The following is a 16,784-nucleotide window of genomic DNA, read 5'->3' as shown; positions in this document are numbered from 1 at the left end:
AAAAAAAAAAAACTTTAATATAACCTAATAATTTAATTGGCCAACTTAAATGTACAAGGACATATAAGAAAATTCACAATTGAAGTGGTATATTTATATGTAAGAAAATTAACAATTGAAGTGGTATATTAGAAATATATGATTTTATTAGTTCATATTTACAAATCAACTTGTGAAAAAATTGACTAAGAAATGTAAATAAATAATTTTTTTTTTACATAAAATTTAAGAATAAAAAAAATGTGTATTAATGTCCAAATATATCTAAGATGGACAATGAATCAAAAAAATTGACTAAAAAATATATCTAAGATGGACAATGAATCACAAAAATTGATTAAGAAATATAAATAAATACTTTTTTTTACATAAAATTTAGAAACTAAAATTTACTTAAATAGAGTACACATAGACAAACGTCAAATAAAATTCTCTTAATTTACTAAATTATCATAATAATGTTAAAATAAAAACATTAAACTTGTTACTAAGGTAAATATCACTTTTGTTTTTGTTAACTTTTAATACATTGCGGATTTTATTTAATTTCTACGTTTTTTTAGAATACATATTATATATAATTAATTTTATATCAGAATCAATCATTTATAAATTAATATTGGTGATTAATAATTTAATAGAAATAAAATTTTAACATAATATCACCCAAATAAATATATATAGTAAAAAACATATATAAATAAAATAATATGTAATACTCAGTTAAAAAATTTTATATGTAAAATTGTAATATATAACAAATGATAATAAACTATCAATATAATTCATATTTATTATAAGGATTACATTGATTAAATTTTTTTTAAAGATTATATCATAAATTTAGTTTAAAATTTAGAGAAAAAAAGAAGAAGAATGTGTATTAATGTCCAAATATATTTAAGATGGACAATAAATTACAAAAATTGACTAAGAAATGTAAATAAATAATTTTATACATAAAATTTAGAAAATAAAGAAGAATGTGAATTAATGTCCAAATCTATCTAAGATGGACAATGAATCACAAAAAAAACCCTTAAAAAGACATATTAATTTAATTTGCTAACTTAAATGAACAAGGAAATGTAAAAAAATAAATTTTTTGGCATAAATTTAAGAAATAAAGAGGATTGTGTAATAATGTCCAAATTCATTTAAGATGGACAATGAATTACAAAAAAAAAACTTTAATATAACTTAATAATTTAATTGGCCAACTTAAATGAACAAGGACATATAAGAAAATTCACAATTGAAGTGGTATATTTATATGTAAGAAAATTAACAATTGAAGTGGTATATTAGAAATATATGATTTTATTAGTTCATATTTACAAATCAACTTGTGAAAAAATTGACTAAGAAATGTAAATAAATAATTTTTTTTACATAAAATTTAGGAATAAAAAAATATGTATTAATGTCCAAATATATGTAAGATGGACAATGAACCAAAAAAATTGACTAAGAAATATATCTAAGATGGACAATGAATCACAAAAATTGATTAAGAAATGTAAATAAATACTTTTATTTACTTAAAATTTAGAAAAGAAAGAAGAACGTGTATTAATGTCCAAATCTATCTAAAATGACAATGAATCACAAAAAAACCCTTAAAAAGACGTTAATTTAATTTGATAACTTAAATGAATAAAGAAAAGTAAATAAATAATTTTTTTGGCATAAAATTAGGAAAGAAAGATAAATGTATAATAATGTCCAAATTCATTTAAGATGGACGGTGAATTACAAAAAAAACCCTTAAGATAACTTAATAATTTAATTGACCAACTTAAATGGACAAGGATATATAAGGAAATTCACTATTGAAGTGGTATATTTATATGTAAATATGGTAGATTGTCTGAACTGGGTGGCTGGACAAAGCTGCAATTCTTCGGGAAAAAAACAGACCCTCTACCATGGAAAGTTTGCACAGTGACACAAGCAGAAGAAGTTAAAAGTTCTAACTAGAATGCGACCAATCATAGCCAGCACCATCATAATGAACACATGCACGTCACAGCTTCAAACCTTCTCTGTAGAACAAGGCTACATCATGAACCCTTATCTCGGAAAATTCAAAGTCCCCGCCACATCGATCCCAGCCATCCCCTTACTTTTCATGATCGTTCTCATCCCAATCTACCACCGTGTTTTCGTGCCCTTCATGCTGAAATTCACTGGGCATCCATATAATGGGATCACTCAGCTTCAACGAGTCGGGGGTTGGCATGGTTCTATCCGCCCTGTCAATGGCCGCAGCAATATTGGTCGAAGTTAAGAGAAAGAATTATTCTTTGAATAATCCTTCAAAATCCATAAGTCTTTCTTGGCTCTCTTTCCAGCATGGAATCTTTGGGATTGCTGACATGTTTACAATTGTGGGATTGCTTTTGAATCTTCTATAAAGAACCCCGGCAGGGATGAAGGTCTCTCGACTTCTTTTATGTGGATTTCTGTGTTCTGGTATTTTTTTTCTTTTGAGCAGTATCTTTGTGGGCGTTTTCAACTCGAAGACAGAGAAAATTACTCCGAGTAGACGAGGGTGGTTGCCATGGAAAGCTTTTGGATTACAACTTCTTGAATCTATTCTACTGTTTTTTGTCAATCTTGAGTGTGCTCAACTTTTTCAACTATCTGTATTGCCATTTTGGTCAAATTGGTAAAAGTATAAAATAGATGATAAGCTTATCAAAGCCACCACAGCGGAGGGAGGAGTGGCACCACAGTCGATGAGTAGCATACCATTCCTCAAAGCCGCTGCTGCTGGGGAAGATGTGTCTAAGGCCAGCGAAAAAGGTGGTGGCGCCACCCCTGAACCGGTGGAGGTAACCAATGAGGGAAACTGACGAAGTTGTTGGAAACTCATGCATGGATCACGAAATGATGTTGAAATGAGAACATTATCAAAGCCAAATTGTGTCTTAGGATTGTACTTGCCCACAATAAGATTGCAAGCAAAAATTTGGAGGAAAAGAAATTTTTTTGGTCATATGTGACGAATTTGCGTTATTTTCTATCACATTATGCGCCCATACCTTTTTCCATCTTCCAAACATGACTTTTAATCTGGTTCATATGGTCAGATTTGTGAAATTAGTGACATAACGTGACACTGAAAATTGCTCATGGTACACCTGATATTGTTAATGTGTCTCATGTCTTATCATCATTTCGATGAAAAATTACTAAAATTGATCAAAAAGTGCATTTAGTTGACTGAAATTGTAAATTATGCGATAACATGACAAAAAATAGACAAAAGTACATAGAAAATTTTAACATGTAAAAAATAAATTGTTTTGTTTAGTTTTTTTCAGGCAGAGTATCGAATTGAAAAACAACTTGAAACAGTATATAAAATGTTTATCTTTAAAAATAAACATACCAGTGTTGTTACATAGAAACTACACTACAAACCAATATTTCAGATATATTTATATTTTTATTGCATTTAAAATAAAATTTTTCCGAAAAAGTTGTTGATTTCTAGGATGCTGGATTGCCAGATTCAAAAATAAAGTGAGTCATAATTTATCGAGATCCAATATAATTTTGCAAAAAATCTCCATGTCAATTATGGATTTCGCATAATCCGACAAAAGCCGACAACTGTTGGCAAAATAATATTTGGCTATTTAAACTCATATGGCCCCATAATAAAGGTTGCCACTTTCCCATTGACAGCACCACATTTCCAACTTTATTCATGTTTTATTCAAGAAAAAATGAATGGGCTCTCGTTTATTGGATAGATTGTTGTTATTTTGGTATTTCTGGATTTTTGTTCAAGGACTTCCACTCACTGCTGACAGATAATCACTGATGTGAAATATATCATTCTTCACTATTTGTTTCCTTTTTTTCCTTGAGGAAAGGGTGTGATTTTTTCATTTTTGGTAAGCATAAATTTGGAGGGATCTTTTCTTTTCTTGTTTGTCAATCACAAATAACTCAACCATGGTTAGTGAGACTGCTGCTACGAATCATTCTTCTGAGGTATGTTCTTCCGTTGCTTGTTGATTTCTTGAGTCTGCTGTTCATTCTGAAGTGAATGTGTCCGACTTCCTTGATTTACTTTTTTGGATATATCCGGTATCTACTTGGTCTTTGGGATGAATGATTCAAGTAGCAAAGCATATAGTAAAAAAAATTGAAGTTATGGAGCTCTAATCATATATGTTCACGAAGTTCATAGCATAACTGAAACTGTTTTTCCCCCCTTTTTTTTCACCGCACGGAAACGTGAAAAACTAAAGATAGAAGTCCAGTTTTCTGAATTTGTCAATTCTTGAATTTTGAGGTCAAGTTTTCCAGTTCCAACGGAAGAAATCTCATCAAGAAACGAAAAATTGTGCCAATTTTTCTGATGGCAAAAAGTTGGTAAAGTTGAATTAGTCCAGTAAAATAATGAATAAATTTAGGTATATTAAATGTATAAGATTGGAGTACTTCATACGTCTATGTAAAAATTTAGGAATAGCACTAGATATATAGAAATGATATTTGTATTTATTGCCAGGATCTTCTATAATTTATTTTACTGCAGGAAGTTGAGAAGGAATTAGAACCGGAGGTGAAAATAATGGAACATGTTCAAGTTGTCTCGAAACAATTACCAGCTGAGAAAGCTGCTAGAGAATACATAGGTAATGTCGAGGTATTGTCAGATAAAGAAATGGAAGAATCAGAGGCTGAACATGCTAAAGTTGAGACGGCTGAAGAAAAGAAAGATGAACTAGAAAAAATAATCAATGCTGGGGAGCAATCTTCGGTTGAAGGCGAAATAGAAGATAAATTAGATACCGAAACTGTTGAAAAACAGAAAGAACCGAAAGTTGAGACGTCTGTGGAGGAAAAACTCGGTGAACCAGAAAAAGAAGTTGAAGTCTCGAAACAATTACCAGCTAAGAGAGCTGCTAGTAATGTTGAGGTAATGCCAGATAAAGAAATGGAGGAGGCAGAGGCTGAGATTGCTAAAGTTGAGAAGGCTGAAGAAAAGAAAGATGAACTAGAAAAAATAATCATTGCTGGGGAGCAATCTTCAGTTGAGGCCGTTGAGGAAAAAGTGGAAAATGTAGACAAAAATCCTGGTGAGCAGGTGGAAACAATTGAAGAGAAAGAAGAGAGAGGCGCTGAGAGTAAACCTGAAGAAATTTCAGAAACCGAGCCTGTTGAAAAACTAGAGCAATCCACAGTTGAATCGATTGAAGAAAAGCAAGAAGAACCAGGTGAAACAGTGCTAGTGCCGCTACGATCTTCCGTGGATCCTGTGGAGGAAAAGGTTGAAGTTTTGGAGGAATTGCCTGTTAAAGAAGTAGAAGTGAATGTAGAGAAAGAGGGGACGGTTTCAGAAGCTGAGCCTGCTGAAAAACAGGAGGAATTTGAAGTCAAGCCTGTTGATGAAAAGGTAGACGAACCAACAAAAACAGCTGAACAATCTTCTGTCAAGGCTATTGGGGAAATTGTGGAGAAAACATTACCTGCTAAAGAAGTGGAAGAAACTGCGGTGAAAGAAGTAGATGTTTCAGAAACCGAGATTAAACCTGAAGAAACTGAAAAACTAGAGGAATCAAAAGTTGAGTTACCTGAGGAAAAGCCAGACAAACCGAAAGAAATAGTCAATGCTGTTGAGGAAGAGGATAAAAGTATTGAGAAAGGTGAGGAACTACCTTCTAATGTGGTGGAAAAAATTCAGGAAGCTGAAGACAAAGAACCCAAGGTTTCAGTAGTTGAATCTAAACCTGAGGAAATTTCAGAAACGAAGCCCATTGAATCAGTTGAAAAGAAGTCAGTCCAACCGGAAAAAATAGTTGATGTTCCAGTACAGACATCATTTCTCAAAAAGCTAGGAGAAGCAGAAGAATTGCCTGCTAAAGAGATGGAAGCAAGTGATAACAAAGAACCGGAAGAAATTCCAGAGACCGAGCCGGCTGAACAATTGGAGGGATCGGAAGTTGCCTCAGCTAAAGAAAAACTAGATGAATCTATAAAAATATTTGATGTGCAAGAACAATCATCACCTCAGATTGATAAGGACAAGATTGAGAAAGGGGTAGAATTGCCTACCAAAGAGTTGGAGGTAATGTCAGAGAAAGAAAATGAAGTTCCAGAAGCTGAGTTCAAACATGAAGAAATTTCAGAAACCGAGCCTGCTGAAAAACAAGACGAATCAAAACTCGAATTGGTCGAAGAAAATTTAAACGAACCCACAAAAATAGTCGATGTTCCAGAGCAATCTGTAAAAGTCGTGGTTGAGGAAAAGGTGGGAAGAATCGAGGAATCACCTGCCAAAGAGGTGGATGTAACTGCAGAGGATTCAGTGAAAGTTTCAGAAGATGAGAATATACCTGAAGAAATCAATGAAACCAAGCCTGTTGAGACGATTGAAGAAAAGTCGGTTGAGCCCAAAAAAATAGTGGATGTTGCAGAGAAATTATCAGTTGAGGAAAAGGTAGAACAATTTCCTTCCAAAGAGGTGGAAGCTCCTGTGGAGAAAGAAGCAAAAATTTTAGAAGCTGAGCTTAAACCTGAAGAAATTTCTGAATCGACACCAGAGGAGAAACTGGTTGAACAAACTGAAGTTACAGAAAGACATGAGAAAGATCCTACAGCTGCTGAGCCGTTGGAGAAAGAAGTAAAAGAGGTTAAACCTGAAGAAATTTCTGAATTCACACCGGAGGAGAAACTGGTCGAACAATCTGAAGTTACAGAACAACGTGAGAAAGAGCCTCCAGCTGCTGAGCCATCGGAAAAAGAAGTAAAAGTTTTAGAAGTTGAGCTTAAACCTGAAGAAATTACTGAATCCACACAGGAGAAACTGGCTGAACAATCGGAAGTTACAGAACAACATGAGAAAGAGCCTCCAGCTGCTGAGCCGTCAGATAAAGAAGTGAAAGTTTTAGTAGCTGAGCTTAAACCTGAAGAAATTTACGAATCCACACCAGAGGAGAAACTGGTTGAACAATCTGAAGTAACAGAACAACATGAGAAAGAACCTCTGGCTGCTGAGCCTTTTGAGAAAGAATCGAAAGTTTTAGAAGCTGAGCTTAAACCTGAAAAAATTTCTGAATCCACACTGGAGGAGAAACTGATAGAACAATCTGAAGTTACAGAACAAAGAGACAAACCGCCTCCAACTGCTGAGCCTGTGGAGAATGAAGCGAACGTTTTCGAAGCTGAGCTTAAACCTGAAGAAATTTCCGAATCCACACCGAAGGAGAAACTGGTAAAACAATCTGAAGTTACAGAACAAAGTGTGAAAGAGCTTCCAGCTTCTGAGCCAATGGAACAAGGTAAGGTGGAGGCTTTAGCAGAAAAGTTGGACGAAACCAAGTTATCAAATACGGAGGAACCGAATATACTTGAAACCCGAGTGGAAGAAATCTCAGAAAAGGCTGATGCACCAAATGATCAACAGAAGGAATCTGTAAAGAACATTGTGGAGATTGATCCCCAGCCTGAAGAAAAAGTCGTCGACTCAGGAAAAAATGAATTAGAAACTGAAGCCCAAGAAGATAAAAGTGTTACTACCCGAGAGATGATTCCATGTGAAGCAAAGCCTACTGAGAGTGAAGCTACTGAAAAACTAGTGAAAGAGGAAGTCACTTCCGGAGACATTGAACTGTTGGCCGAAAATGGAAAAACGAAAAATGAAGCGGAAGTTGAGGGGAATGGAAATGAAGAAGCGACAAAAGAAGCTGAGAAATGTGAGCCTGCAACACAAATTGAAAAGATCAGTCGCTCACTCAAAGAGAAGTTGGAGCAAGAGAAACGAGATGATGAAACAACCAAAACTGACGTTCAGACAGAAGCTACCAATGAATCAGAGGATACAAAATCAGCAGAAGATTCTTGTAAAGAAGAAGTTTTGGTGAAGACTTCTCAAAAGCAATCAAACAACATCATGAAGATGGTTAAACATTCATTAGTCAAGGCAAAGAAAGCCATCATCGGCAAATCAGCAAATTCGAAAACACCGGTTTCTGAGATGAATGGGGACGAGGTTAGTAAATAACTTCTCAAAGAGGATGAATTCTGCAAGTATCAGAAGTATAATATGGTTTCAATTAATTTTCTGCTTGACTTGTTTTTATCAAAGGTGTGATTCTTTTGTCGGATTGCTTGTTATACTACTGTTGTGGTGAATATTTTGCAAACTAGGAAGATTTTCTTTGTGATATATTGTTCCATGGGATTGTGGTTTGTGTATTTGTGCAAGAGGGTATACAATTTATTAATTATTTTATATACAGTTCTGTTAAATATGTAAACAATACTGTTTTATACATGGCATGTAAATTACAAATGGTATTTGATGTAAGAACAAATCCTGCAAGAAAAGATTTTGAAGAAACCGTGCCACCTTATTTAATTCACTAGCTTGAAGCAAGATTGCATTACACATAAGTTTATTGATATAATTTTTTTCTCTTTGCATTTGTACTGATCTAGAAAGCAAAAAATGATCAGCCGAGTAGGAACATGTGTAACTAATTCTCCAACAACAAAAAAAGAAATGAAATTTAACATATTTTTTTTATATAATATAAATAGAGATAAAATAAGATCTTTTGATAAAAATTATGTTGTTAATTACAAGATGATATATATCATAAAAAATAACGAAAAACTTGATATTAATCATAAATTTTAAGATATATTGTATTTTATCCTAAACGTTAATAACATTTTGGTAGATCAAGATTTTTTTTTCATTCAAATATTTTATATATTTTTGTGAAAATTTTGAAGAGTATTTTTAAGATAAATATTTATATATATATATGATAAAATATTAGTTCTTGACACACAAAAACAAAAATAATGTATTTGAACTTTTGAAGGTAAATAAAAATTTTATTATACAATGAGGAAAATATTGTCTAATAATGAATTAATTAGGTAAGATTAAGTGTGATATATTAAAGTATAATGAATTGTGGGTGCTAAATTTCATTGGATCACGTTCCGGTCAATAATTGAAGCGCTTTATAAATGAAAAATACTATTTTAACTGATAAGTGGGTGTATATGTGTGTGTGTGTGTGAATGCATTTGGAAGCAAATTAAGAACATTGGCAGGAGCGTGAAAGGATCATGTCCACTTTATTCATTATCTTTTCCACATTAATTCACAATCTACAAAAAAACTTGGTGCCAAGAGAGACAACTTGCAATCGATACACATACATGAACCAAATGTACAAGTTTGCTGCTGATGAATTTATTTTAATCAACGAACGAACGAACAAAGAAATAAGAGCCTCCGTTACGTTAATTAAACTAGTTAGCAACTCCGGTGTTTTTCCATTTATCAGTAGTCAAAGAGATGTAAGCAGAAGCTTTCTTGTCGATCCCGGGCTCGGCCACCCACCGCCCTCGGTCCTCGTCGCTTGGATACACTTTGTATGCCTTCAAATTATCATCTTTCACGTAGTCGTGGATCAGATTTCTTGGCCTCTGGTTTTTGGCTTTAAAGAAACTGAATAGGGAAGACGCAGCAGGTGATTTCTTCTGCCTGTTGCTTCCTGCCATATATATGTGTGTGTGTGTGTGATTTTTTGGTGGCAGAAGACTGGCAAACAATATATGTTGTGTTTATTTTAATTTCTTGGGTTTGCAATATTGATGGTGAAGTAGTTTGGAATTTATAGCAGAAAATGGAGGATGATCCAAGGGTGAGGGATCAACTGAGAGTTAATTCAGAGGCCGTTGTTTTTATTCTGATTGATGCTTGTGATTTGTGGTAGGCAAAGAACATGGATTGTGGACCACAGCCTCTAAAGTTGCATGCTTAGATGTGTATTTATATGTGTGTGGTGATGTACGTTTCATAAATTGTTTTTGTGCATGTGGTGCAATCCTTTATTCCCCATTATATATGCATATTAAAAACCCTGCTACCAACCCTAGAATTCAATGATTGGTGAAGATTCCTTTCCTTTTGAGATTTGGACCTAGTTTTGTAAATATATAAAGACACGTTACTTTTCTTTGTCTAGCGTGATTTATCTGTTAATTAACGTAATTTATAAGTTATTATGTTAGTTCGAAAAACTATAACTTGCAGGTTTTCTATTTTTTTGTTTTGTTATCGGTAAATTTACGATCTTAGTCTACTACTTTGTATTTTTTTTTTTCCATTTTAGTCGTTTTTTATTAGAGTGTAACGTAATGTTAAAAAATGCTGACTTATCACTAAAAATTGTTTGAAAAAAGTGCAAGAAGTCACACTAATCTCCTCTCTTAATAGACCGCCAATTTAACACGATATGATTAAGAGATGATATAATACAAAATGCTAGTTAAGTTGTTTAGTTAAAGTATATATTATCACTAGCTTAATTAATTGGGTTTATGGACCTCTAAAATGATTGTCTAATTAAAACATTTTTTTTATTTTTATGAGTGTAGACGAATAATATAAATAGATATTTTTAATAAAGTAAGATGTTCATTTATTTACACTCTTTGCGAGAATGTTTCGATATTGATTATTAAAGTAAGGTATCTTATAACAATAATATTAGTAATAAAGAAGTATAAGTGGACTCGCCTTCCTATCACCGCCCGTTGAGTTTGATCTGATGGAGGAGACAGTTCAGTTCCACTAATTACCATGCATCTAATATATATAAATCTGCCCCGCAAGGGCGATAAATTTAGGTCAATGATCAAGATTCGATTCTCATGAAGTTCATTTATTTTGGACTAAATGAATTTTTCATTCAAGAGGTCGTTCGGTCACTGTTATTTACCTCCTCCCTACAAAGACTTGAGACTAAACGTACGAGAAATGAGGATTTGATAAGAAATTATTAAATTATATTATAAGAAATAATAATAATCAAAAGCAGAATAAAAGAGTCAAAAGAAACCTTTATATGACGTATCGTTTTGAGATGGATTCACGAAATAGAATCGGGTTTTCCGAATATTTTCGCTTTTTTATTTAAAAAAAAAAAAAGAAAAAAGGAAAAGAGAGAGACCGTGCTCTTGCTGTCTTCACATTCATTAAAATAATCAATTTTTCCATTAATTAATACCCTACTGGGAGTACGTACAATTAAATTTAACTTGTGATTACCTCAACTCGATAATTGTTTGTATACGAGAGAATGAATGAACTGTATCGTTTGATCTGTTGTACGGCTTAAAATATTTGAGTTATACTGTCTATTACTATTAGTTATAATTTTTGGTAAAACGACAAGAGATCGATTTTATTTTATAGTGGTTGCTGTCGATTCCTCCAAATACTATCTCACCTCCAGAGTCCGCATCCGTGCGTGTCACGATTAAGCCAAAATGAAAATACCTTCTCCTGGACGAGATCTTGATCCAACATATTATACCTGCCATTTCGCGATAAAAAGTATTGAAGAATATACTAGAAAAACTACCTCAATTTCGAAGATGCAGGCAGAGACATTGCCAACCGAAATTTATTGGAAAACAAGCCCAAGTATCCCATCAAACTTACCCACCAAACAAGCTAGGTAAGGCGGCCTAGTAAGTACTTGATCTCGCCATAAAAACCTGAATGTATAACAAAGCAGCGTGGTATATATAATAACAATTGAAAAGGAACAAGAAAATCAACGCAGGACTTAAAATTTCAAAGCCAAAAAGAAGTAACTTGATCTTTCACCAACTTCGACATTATCTTGGCTTAAAAGTCCAGAAACTGACCCCAGAACCGTAGCTAATCGAACAAGACTTTCCTGACTCACAGAGATTTGAATAACATGAATGTTGCCAAGTCAAAAGCTCTAAATAATACTGATATATACAGTGTAAACAAACTAGGTATTATATACCATTCTTCTTATATGTCTTGGATCGACATGCATGCTAGACTTGTATCTTGCATGTATGCAAGATTATTGTGAAATCTCTAAATTGCAATGCGGCTGTCACACAATTTATTTCAATATTAAATAATACTATAAAAACGATTTATTTTTATTAATTTTATTATCTATATATTACGCATCAAACCGTCGCTATTCAACGAGGGGATGAGAAGATTTAAGAAAACTCAATGTAGGTCGATCACTTGTTACATTACAGACTNTAAAAGTTTAAAAAAGACAGAAATACCCCTTTATTCCATATTTTATTTTAATTGATCCCCGCGCTTTCCGAAAATGGTATCAGAGCCGTAGGTTAATTTATTTCAAACACAAAATTTATTATTATAAAGAAACGAAATGTTTGAGGAGGAGAATTTCGAAAAATTATGAATCCGAACTTAGGTTCGAGAAAAATAATTTACAAGGATTATTCCAATATTTTGGAATATACACAAGAACATCTAACTATTGTTAGATATCCAGAGCAAAAAGAGAATCCTCAGCACACTCAGGTAAACTTATGATTCAATCTAATAAGTTTATGGAGATATTACCAGATTCCTCTAAGCTATCTTTAGATCTTAGAGAAATTCAGAAGACAGTACAAAATTATGGCAACATGCTATACTTTGTACCGCAACGAGTAGAGAAAATCCTTGAAAACCAGGAAGAAATTCTTGGAATATTAAAGGATGTTCAAACAAGAATTCAGAAACTAGAACAACAACCCGGTTCTAGTAAAAGAACTTCAGGAGGATTGTTACCACCATCATTTGGTACTGAACCTCTGTTACAGCAACAAGGGAAAGCCAGAGTGGTGTCAAAACCTTTGACTGAAGAAGAAAAGATGATCAATCTAATTAAGTCTGTCTCAGAAAAGAAATTAATCTGATGACAACTTTAGAAAGGATTGGTCTAGAGGATCTACAAGAGCTTGCAGAATATTTCGTAAATCTCAAAGTTATAGATCTAAAGATGAACACAGCAGGAGGTGAAACATCTGTAATAACTTGGTCATCTTCTCAGGAACCACCAAGAGAAAGTGTGGGATCTCAGAATATACACATGAGAGAATCTCAAACTGATTTCCATACTGGTGGAGGATCACACCCTGCGGGAACAAGGACAAGGAGAAATCAAATTCCCTTGCACCAAACACCCTATGGGAAAACTGTTTTAGATCCTATACATCCTCACGGGGTTATGCTTAACCTTGATGTATTAGATTTCAAAAACAGAGAAGAACTCATAGACGATTGGACATCTGCTATGAGAATTGCAGCAGGAACACTTGATCTCAACAGAGAAGGATTTATTAAACTCCTAGAAATGAGTCTTATGGGATCAGTGAAAATTGCTTGGGACATGAATTCGGTGGAAACCAAAGAATCAGTCCTAGCCGGAGAATCTCTAAGCGAGATAGCCGGAAGAATGGCTACCCTATTTAAAGCACAATTTATAGGGGTAGACTATTTTAACAGTCAAGATACAGAGAAGAAGAAGAAATATACTCAAGCTCTGTATAGTCTTGAATTACATGACATCTNCGAGTACATGACTTTATACTTGGAGCAGGGGATTCAAGTACCCCTAGCACAAGTGTTAAGTCGGGATCATCTCCAGATGAGTCGGCTGAAACAAAAATTGAGACTCCAGATCCTTATCTCGAGTCCTCAAGTCAACCCTTCACCNGAATATGTACCTGGAAATCCAGATACATTGGCACGAAGAGCTTCTTTTCTTAAAGGAAAATTGGCGGAATTGTGCCATTTGGCAGCATTACAAAAGAATTACAAACGATTAAGGGGTATTAACAAATGTACTCCTTTGTGTTGTAAAGAAAATGATCTTCCAACAATTATTGGAAGTAAACCACAAAAGCATAAAAGGAAAAGTTTTAGGACTCATCTTTATGCTAGAAGTGGAAGAAGTTCTTGGAAACCAAGAGCAATATGGTCTAGACAAAAAGCCAGATCTTATAAATCTGGACAAAAAAGCGGACCATCAAGGAGTAGGACATCCTCCCAAGCATCGAGTACATCTCGAAGCACAGGAAGAACACCTACAAAGAAAACTTTCAGAAGAGCTCATACACGAGCTAATGAAAGCTTTAATGACTGTAATTGCTGGACATGTGGAGCAAGAAGACATATCTCNAAAACGGACCATCAAGGAGTAGGACATCCTCCCAAGCATCGAGTACATCTCGAAGCACAGGAAGAACACCTACAAAGAAAACTTTCAGAAGAGCTCATACACGAGCTAATGAAAGCTTTAATGACTGTAATTGCTGGACATGTGGAGCAAGAAGACATATCTCAAATAACTGTCCAGAAAATGAAAAAAGAGGTATTAAACGTTTCGATCCAACTCCGGATATTGAAGAAGCAGTTTATTACCAAGATCTTATTCAGGTATACCAATTTGAGGACATTGCCTCAGATGAGAGTATATATGAAGAAGAAGAGTTCCTAAGTCAAGGATAATCATATGGAACTGAATCGGAACATGACTGAAGGAGAGGTGTTTCGACACGAAACACATGAGGATTTGTCTGGTTTCTTTAGCCAGACAACAATATCTGATAACATGGTCCAAAGGATCATGAAAGAAAATCCTAGTCTACAAAGATATCANTGAAGAAGAGTTCCTAAGTCAAGGATAATCATATAGAACTGAATCGGAATATGACTGAAGGAGAGGCGTTTCGACACGAAACACATGAGGATTTGTCTGGTTTCTTTAGCCAGACAACCATATCTGATAACATGGTCCAAAGGATCATGAAAGAAAATCCTAGTCTACAAAGATATCAAGGATTCTCTGCAGGACATGTAGAAAAGTTCTTAGGAAATCTTGGCCTAAGAAACAGAAAGCATCATCTGATCTATAAAGTTTTCAGAAGGGAAATGGCAATCCCAATGGAACTTACTAGAAATAGAATGGAGATGCAATTAATTCCTTCTGAAGAAATTAATGAGGAATTACAAAAACTCAAGATCGAAGTAGCAAGGACTATGTCCTGGATTCATATTGGAGCAATCCAGATTATGATAAAAGCTACTTTCAAAGAAGGTATAGATACACCCATTGACATTGCTATATGCGATAAAAGAATGAGGAACCTTCAAGATTCAGTGCTGGGAACTATCTCAGGAAATCTCTGTGCAGGAAAAATTGTAGGAGTTATCTATCCAAGGATAGCCTACAACCTGGCAGATCGAGATTTCAGTCGAGCCTTGACACTACATCAAAATTTCAAGGAAAAAAGGCTGATAAAGGAAGGTAATAGACCATATTCTATCACTTATCAGATTTCATATGCTCTATCTAATACACATCATTCAGAATTGTTTATTAGAAATGAGTTCATTGAAATACCTGAGATATTTGGAAAAGTTGCTCAGGCAATTTATCCAGCAAGAATTGAATTTCCTGTAATACACGAAACAGATATCTAAATACAAGACAAACCAATTCTACAAATGAATCAGAGTCTTAGATTGGAATCAAGAAGACTATCTTTTCAAGGATATAAAATTACAATCTACAGATGGGGAAAAACCCTTGTCCAAGAAACCCAACATGAGCAAAAAAGTTTTTCAACAATAGGAAAGCTTAGATACCCAGAAGGGTGGAAGGAAGTCGAAATAGTATTTGATATTACAAAACAAAGGAATCAATTTCCTTGTAATACCATCTACTATTTAGAACAACCTATGATAGGAACTTATCAAGGAATGATCCAAGTTGGAGAATTGGAAGTTCATATCACAGGAATTCCAGAAAAAGAATCAGATCAACTGATTCTTGGACTAGAGTTTCTCGAGGAACATAAACCTTGGAAACGTCTATAGTATGGAATGGAGTTTATGGCAGAAGATAAGATGTGGAATGTTATATGAACAATATAAGGCAGAATATTTTGCGGCTTATATTGATTCAGGTGCTGGAATTTGTACAGCAAAACAAGGAGTTTTTCCAAATAATTTGGAAGAAGAACTACCCAAGATTGCTGGAAGAGATTTTTCCAGAAGAATCTTAATCTTATGTAAAGGGATTAAGAGGACTGAAATCATGATTGGCGGTGCTGGGCAAACACCTTGGTACAAGGTAAAGACACCACCAATTTATTGTCATGATACAGGAGCTGACATTTTACTAGGAAACAATTTCCTACAAATGTTCAAATCTTATACTCAAGAAAATGAGACTAGAAAATTAGTGTTTACAACTCCTTGTAACCACAAAATTATAGCCCAGAGACTAAGAGATGCATTTTACAGAAAATTGCCGATCCAGTTTCGCAGCAAGCGTGGTAATTCAGGACAACTTCTGAACCCAAAAATGAAATATTCTACAAGGTTTGAAGAAACAATGCTCCAGTTGAGAACAGATAAAACGCTCCAACCAGAAGATATGGAATACTTGAAGATAATTCTACATCAGAATGAAGTAGAGTTTGAATCTAAGGTATCCTTAGAAGATGTCAAGAAAAGGATCAAAGAAAATTATAATGAAGATCCTTTGGTATGGTGGGACATAAATCAACTCAAAGCTTGCCTTAAAATTAAAGAAGGCAAAGAGTATGAATTTGTCCGTTGCAAGCCTATCCCAATAAATATTATTGATCAAAGGGATATGCAGATTATAATCAAAGAACATTTGAACCTTGGTTTAATCAAAGCAGGAATGTCACCATATAGTAGTCCAGGTTTTCTGGTAAGAAATCATGGTGAGATAAAACGAGGAAAACCCAAATTAGTTATTAATTATCAAGAAATTAATAAGATTCTGGAGTTTGATGAGTATTTTAGACCTAGTAGAGAACATCTAATAAGTTACATACGCAATGCTAAGATATTCTCTAAGTTCGATTGTAAGTCCGGATTTTATCAGATTCGGATGCAAGAAGAA

General features: G+C 34.0%; 1 protein-coding gene and 1 pseudogene across 1 annotated transcript; both read left to right on the top strand.

The window, feature by feature from the left end:
• Window positions 1-2,688, top strand: part of LOC140958750 (protein NRT1/ PTR FAMILY 4.3-like) — a 4,204-nt pseudogene extending 1,516 nt beyond the window's left edge.
• Window positions 2,689-3,696: 1,008 nt separating this feature from the next.
• Window positions 3,697-8,214, top strand: LOC140960072 (uncharacterized). The gene is made up of 2 exons (XM_073418190.1): window positions 3,697-4,008; window positions 4,559-8,214. The coding sequence occupies exons 1-2, from the start codon at window positions 3,970-3,972 to the stop codon at window positions 8,024-8,026; spliced, it is 3,507 nt and encodes a 1,168-aa protein (XP_073274291.1). The 5' UTR covers window positions 3,697-3,969; the 3' UTR covers window positions 8,027-8,214.
• The last annotated feature ends 8,570 nt before the right edge of the window (window positions 8,215-16,784 follow it).

This window comes from Primulina huaijiensis, chromosome 15, assembly GCF_012295235.1.
Source record: "Primulina huaijiensis isolate GDHJ02 chromosome 15, ASM1229523v2, whole genome shotgun sequence".
NCBI classification, from domain to species: domain Eukaryota; kingdom Viridiplantae; phylum Streptophyta; class Magnoliopsida; order Lamiales; family Gesneriaceae; genus Primulina; species Primulina huaijiensis.
This window is presented reverse-complemented; position numbering and strand designations above follow the sequence as displayed.

Bases quoted from the DNA above. Each gene is read 5' to 3' on its own strand.
- LOC140960072 (XM_073418190.1), top strand. From the start codon at position 3,970: ATGGTTAGTGAGACTGCTGCTACGAATCATTCTTCTGAG. The intron at 4,009-4,558 runs GTATGTTCTTCC...ATTTTACTGCAG, and splicing joins CTACGAATCATTCTTCTGAG to GAAGTTGAGAAGGAATTAGA.